The following is a 6,357-nucleotide window of genomic DNA, read 5'->3' as shown; positions in this document are numbered from 1 at the left end:
CAGGGTCAGGGAGGAGCCACTGTGGGGCCAGAGAAAGGGAACGAGGTCCCTGAGTTCCAAACACAGCAGACGGGGCAATGGCTTCTGCCTTTCCCGGTGTTCAGGGAACCGTGACTGAGAGCCTTGGCTCTGGCTTATGAAGAACTGGGAATTGGCCTGTGGGTGCTAAGAGGCCATACTTATCTCGATTTCCCCCCAAGATAATCCACATTCCAGTCTGTCCGGTTCTGCTCAGTAACGCGCACCTCCTCAGAATGTCCCAGAAACACCGACTTTCCAAACTTTCCCTTCGAGCTGAGCTGGCACGACAGTCTTCCATTTGAGCAATTCTTATTTTAGTTTGCTGTGTCACTGTGGTTTGTTGTGGAGTCAGTGGATGGCACGCTGGCTAAGCACTTGACTTACTACCTGAAAGTTGCTAGTTCAAACCTGCCTAGGGGTGAGGTGGAAGTAAGGCCTGGCGAACTGCTTCGGGAGAGACACAGCGGTGAAGACCCTATGGAGCTGTTCTACGCTGCCCCCAGGGAGGGGGCCTTTGGGTGGGATCCACACAGTAGCAGCAAGCAGCACAGCGTGCTAGGTCTCATGTGCTGTTGTTGTTAAGGTTGAAACCCCTGTCCCAATGTTTCTCTAGATGATTCTTCCAAAACACATCTCCCCTAAACGACTCGCAACTGTCCAACCCTTTACCTCTGCTCACCACCCATCCTGAACCACACTGCCCTCACACACGGCCACGCACAGGCCCTTGGGAAAACGGCAGAGCACATGGGGTGGGCCTGGAGGAGGGGGTCGCTTCCGGGGATTTTCCAGAGAGTTTTCACCTCTGCCCTTTGACAGAACTGCAGGCCAGCCCAGCCAGTCATTCTGCCTGCGGAAGCACTGAGGTGGAGCTTCGTGTGCAGAGATTAGTGCCCTGGAGTTCTACGCAGGGCAGTTCACACTTGAATGGAAGGCCGGGTTATTTTGGGTGGAGTCCCTTGGGTAGGACTATTAGCCAAGAGGTTGGGGACTCGAACGCACACGGAGGCACTTTGGAGGGCTGGCTATCCGCTTCCCAAAGGAGCACGTTTCTACGGTGATGTGCACGGGTCAGCAGCGGTGAACCGGCTCAATGGCGACTAACAACAGAACAGAAGATTGGGCTGGCGAGGGGAGTAGGATTGGTAGTCCAGCAAACCAGGAAACCGCAGTTTGAATCCCAGCCCCACCCGCTATTCCACCTTGTGTGGCCTGGAGTAAACTGCCTATCTGCAAAATCCAGGTGGCCTCTCCAGGTTGTTGTGGGCAGTAAGTGAAAGGATGGAGAAATGGACTCGCCTGTACCATATCCGAGACTCGGTGACAGGCTGTCCATCCAGCCCGGGTCAACGCAGGCCAGTGCTCTCGGGTGACAGCTCTCCGGGTCACGGCAGCGTGGGTTTTTTGGTGCTTGTGCCATCTCAAAGACATGGGTCAGTAGTGGCCGGAGGAAAGCTGCCGTGCTCCGCACTGATTCTCAACCTCACACACACACACACACACACACACACACAAAACCTTTGAAATTTTCTTGGCTGATCGTATCAGACCTTTATGAGACATTTTAGCTGACGCAGCCTTGGCCCAGGCCCTTACCCGTCGTCATGGGTTTACACAGCAGCTCCCCTGTGCTCTGTCACGCACAGCACTGGTTGGCGTTTGACATTTGTTTCTGTTGCATGTCATCAGCTCAGCCACTTGCTGGCAGGCCTGTAAGCCAAACGAAGGACAAGTCCATGGGCGGCGAGTCCATTCCAGCTCCTGGAGGCGGTGTGACGGAATAGAGTTGCTGGGGGGGCTGGTGGGGGCGTCCATGGCTGTAGTCTTCACAGAAGCAGTTTGTCAGGCCTTTCTCCCACAGAACCACTGCCGCCTCACTCCCTCACTGCTGATTCTGGCTCACAGGGACCCCGTAGGACAGGGTAGCACTGTCCCTGTGGGCTTCCAAGATGATACCTCTATATGGGAGTAGAACGTTCATCTTTTCCTCGTGTAGTGGCTGCTGGTTTCAAACTGCTACCCTGCGATTGATTAGTGTCCCGCCTTGTTACACAATACAGCACCGGGTTACCGCCATCGCTCACCCCCTCACTGCCATCGAGTCATTTCTCATTCACAGGGACCGCTGTTGAAGATAGCGGTTCTCAACCAGTAGGTCGCGACCCCTTCGGGGGATCAAACGACCCTTTCACCAGGGTCACCCAATTCATAACAGTAGCAAAATGTCAGTGATGAAGTAGCAATAAAAATAATCTTATGGTTGGGGGGGTCACCACCACATGAAAGGGTCGCGGCATGAGGAAGGTTGAGAACCACTGCTATCGGATGAGGTAAAACTGGCCCTTTGGGGTTTTGAGACTAAGTGTTTATGAGAGTAGACAGTATCACCAGCCACACCCAGCTTCCTGCTATCAAGTCAGTTCCAACTCACAGCGACCATTCCGAAGCATTTTTCCAAATTCACTGCCCTCCTGTTGAGGCCGGCCCATAGTGAGTGACCCTATAGGGCAGGGTAGAACTGCCTCTTTGAGTTTCTGAAACTCTTTACAGGAGTAGAAAGCCCGTCTTTCTCCCATGGAGTGGCTGGTAGTTTTTGAACCAGTGACCTTGCAGTTAGCAGCCCAACGTGTAACCACTACTCCACCAGGGCTCCTCCCACAGTGGACCATATTCTAGGTTTAGATCTCCATCATGTTGCATATACCTGGGGTTTGACTATATGGCACTGCAAACACAGACACTCAATTGTGAATTCAGACAGCTGGAATTCGGACAGCTATTTCTAGAAACACCAAAGACTTGAGTATCAACGGACTGGCACTCTGGGAATATCTAAGGAGCCCTGATGGCAAAATAGTTAAGCACTCAATTGTTAACCAAAAGGTCAGCAACTTGAACCCACTAGCTGGTCTCGGGAAGAAAAGATCTGGCTTTCTGCTCTCGTAAGGAAGATAGCCTTTGAAACCCTCTAGGGCAAGCTGTGTGTGTGTGTGTGTGTGTGTGTGAGGTGGGTGAGAGTTTACATAAAGGGATGACCGATAATGCATTCATCAATTTTGTAAACATTTTGTTTCAACTCATCCCCTCAATGTACCATCTCCCATCCTGCTTCCTCATTATTTCCTGTTTCCATTTCCTCTCCTTTCTAAGCCCTCTGAACCTGGGGTAAATACTGTCCTTTTGATGGTGGATTCTTCTCACGTGGGGGTGAGTTCAGTTCCAGATCTCAGGGTGACTAAGGGCCATAGTCTTGGGGCTCCCACCAGTGTCCATCTGACCAGTAAGCCAGGTCTTTTTTTTTTTTTAATGATTTTGAATTCTGTTCTATATTTTCTCCCGCTCTATCCAGGACTTGATAATGTGATCCTTTTCCGAGGCGTTGGTAGTGGAGATTGGGCACATTCTAGTTCTTCTGGGTTGTGAAGACTGGTATTTGCATGGTCCGTTAGTCTTTTGGACTAAATTGTTTCCACGTGCCTTTAAATTTTCATTACTCTTCTTTGTATGAGACCGATCTTTGCACCATAGATGTCTGCTCATGAACCTTTAAGATGCCAGTCAACATTCACCGAAGTAGAATGGAGAGCATTGTCTTTGTGAACTCTGTTATGCCCATGGGCCTTGGTGTCTCCCAGAACTATGGTCCTGAGCGTCCCCTCCAGGCGTTTGGTTATGTCTAAGAAGTTTCCATACCCCTAGGGGGTGGTTCTACTCGGTCGCACGGGCACGTGTTCGTTGGACTGGACTTAACAGCACCCAACACTAGCAGGAGATTGCTGTGGTTATTCGTTGCAGTGAGTCTGATCCTAACCATACTGACCTTGTGCTTGGCCGTGCACCGTCCTCACAATTGCTCTTGTGCTTCAGCCCATCGTTCGTAACTACCGTGATTTCATAGGCAGTCCCTTATTATCTGAAAAGGCTTCAGAGCACTGTCAGATAACAAAAGGCGGTTACGTCACCCATTTTTAATCAAAGGCATCAGCAATATTTGGATTCAAGTCTCATGTTTGGGTAGCATGAAGCATTTCCCATGTGTGCCTCATAAGGAACTCATCACCACACATTGTATCTGTGTCCCCGCTTCCTGGGAAAACTGAGACCTGGGTAAGGTGAGATGACACAACTGGGCTTAAAGCCAGGCATTCTGTAGCTGCCAGATTTAAATTAAAAATACAAAGTGAAACGAAACAGGACACCCAGTTAAATTTGAATTCGAGATTCTTTTGTGTGTGTGTGTGTGTGTGTGTGTGTGCTGCAAGCAATACTTGGGAATACGACACCAAGCGATTCTTTGTGGTTCATCTGAGATTCAGATGTAACTCGGTGCTCTCTATTTTATGAAAATCCTTCTGACTCCCAAGTGTTGATACCTGGTCCCTTGTTGTCTGTGGTGGGTGGTTGTAGTTCAAATACAAAGTACTCTCCCCAGTGTGGATTCACTCTGGCAGTTTGGGGCTTAGGAACCTTTAACAAAGATGCATATTAATTTCTGTTTCCCTTTACTCTTAATCCTTACCAGAAAAACTCGCCCAGGCCAAAGAAGAGAACGTGGGCTTACATCAGACACTGGATCAGACGCTAAACGAACTTAACTGTATATAACCATGACAGCAGAGTCTCCTTCCAGCAGAAACCCCAGGGCCCCGCGTCTTTCTCTTCTCTTGTAAGAAGTTCCTTTTGTTACTGCATCTTCTCTTTGCTGGAAATGTCAAGCAAATTATGAATCCATGACCAATTATTTTGTATCAGAGAAGCTTTGAGCACCAGTTAAATGATTCCTTTTTTTTTTTCCCAAATGGCACCAGCTTTTTCGGCTCTTTTTTTTTTTTTTTTTTCCTTATCCTTATGTTGCATTTACTCCTAAGATAGGCAGGGTTATTTCCTATTGAGTAGACTTTCTTCAGATTGAGGGCATTTGGTTCCTGGGAGAATAAGATGACCACACCCACCCACCCACCCACACATACTTTCAAGAACACAGTCGATTGGCTCTTCATGAATCACCTGAAAAGGCTGGAGAACAAAGCCTTCTGGGCCACCGTTTTTTCAGCAGGTAGGAGGCCAGGGACCATCGCATTGCTATGGTGGGGATTTTCCATCCAGGAGTGGGGGAAATGGCTATAGTCATAAACCACAGGTCGATTAGCCTAATCCCTGTGACCCTTTTCCACACTCCACTGGGCAGAGCAAGCATGCTCTGAGCAGCAGCATGAGAGTGCTTGGGAAGTAGTCTTGCGAGCCGCCCAAGTGTTTTCTGAACAATCCTCGATGTTATGCGCTTCTGCATGTTTCTTTCATTCCCAAGTTGGCCTTTGAGATGTCTTTTTCCAATAATGACCCATGCTTCTCTGCTCTGGTGTGAGGCCATCGTTCTCAGCAGGAATGAATAGGGTGGAGTTCAGTCCTCCCCAGGCCCGCCATCTCAAAAAGCCTGCTAGCCACCAATAAACTGGACCAAAGTGATTTTCGCTTAACAAACACTGGGCATAAGGGGCCTCTCAAAGTAGAGGTGAAAGAGTAGCTGCCCAGCTGGATCTCCTCCATACTTCAGGGCATGGCAGGTGGAAGAGTGCTGGTGTAAGACTTCAACTCCTTCTTCAGGACCAAGTTAATAAGAGACCAAGACACTCCTGATGAAACTGGATATGGAGTTGTAGACAGGGCTGCACATGTTGGCTTGGTTGTATTTCTGCTTTCTCCATTAGCATCTCAGAGCTGAAACATTCCACACTCCCCAGCAGAGCGGGGGGGACCCAAGTCAAGTTTACAATCCCGGCCAAAATCACCTTGCTTTGAGTTTATCCACCTCCCCTGCCCCTCACTCCTATTTATTAAGCATCACACTACCCAGGAGATACACTAGCCATTGTGTAATTGACTTAAGACCCATACTTTTCATTTACGATTCTTGCAACTGTATCATATGTAATAGTATCTCTTTTTCTACATTTTGGTCAAATAAATTTTTACATAAACTATACATGTGTCCATTGTAAGATGTGTGGGGACAAACCAACGCCAGCGTTTGCAAGTTGGTGGCATGGAAAGAGAACGGTGCAGCAACTTGGCAAATGTTTGCTTTATGCCATGGCGTCATGATGCAACAATCATGTTCTTCATCCTGTGGATGACAGCACTTGGCCTTGCTCACACACAGCTCCCATGCTTCCTTCTCCCCCATCCTGCCTGAGGCAGGCGGTCAAGAATGAGTTGAACTTCAATCGCTGGAGATAGGATCAGGGAAGACCTGCTCAGGAATTCATGAGACCCTTTTGGGGGAAGTTTTCTCTGTGGGGCAGAAGTAGGAAAGCTGGGAGACAGCGGTCGAGACTA

At 49.0% G+C, this 6,357-nt stretch overlaps 1 protein-coding gene across 1 annotated transcript in view; it reads left to right on the top strand.

Annotated features, from left to right (window-relative positions):
- The window catches only part of TPM4 (tropomyosin 4), a 25,848-nt gene extending 19,846 nt beyond the window's left edge, over positions 1-6,002 (top strand). The window contains exon 7 of the mRNA XM_045289689.1: positions 4,544-6,002. Within this exon, the coding sequence (XP_045145624.1) occupies positions 4,544-4,626 (83 nt within the window). The 3' untranslated portion in view covers positions 4,627-6,002. The remainder of the gene's footprint in view (positions 1-4,543) is intronic.
- The last annotated feature ends 355 nt before the right edge of the window (positions 6,003-6,357 follow it).

This window comes from Echinops telfairi, unplaced genomic scaffold, assembly GCF_000313985.2.
Source record: "Echinops telfairi isolate 266 unplaced genomic scaffold, ASM31398v2 ScPeMD7_30;HRSCAF=105, whole genome shotgun sequence".
NCBI lineage: Eukaryota > Metazoa > Chordata > Mammalia > Afrosoricida > Tenrecidae > Echinops > Echinops telfairi.
Note: the sequence above shows the minus strand (reverse complement) of the source record. Positions and strands in the feature narration are given on the sequence as shown.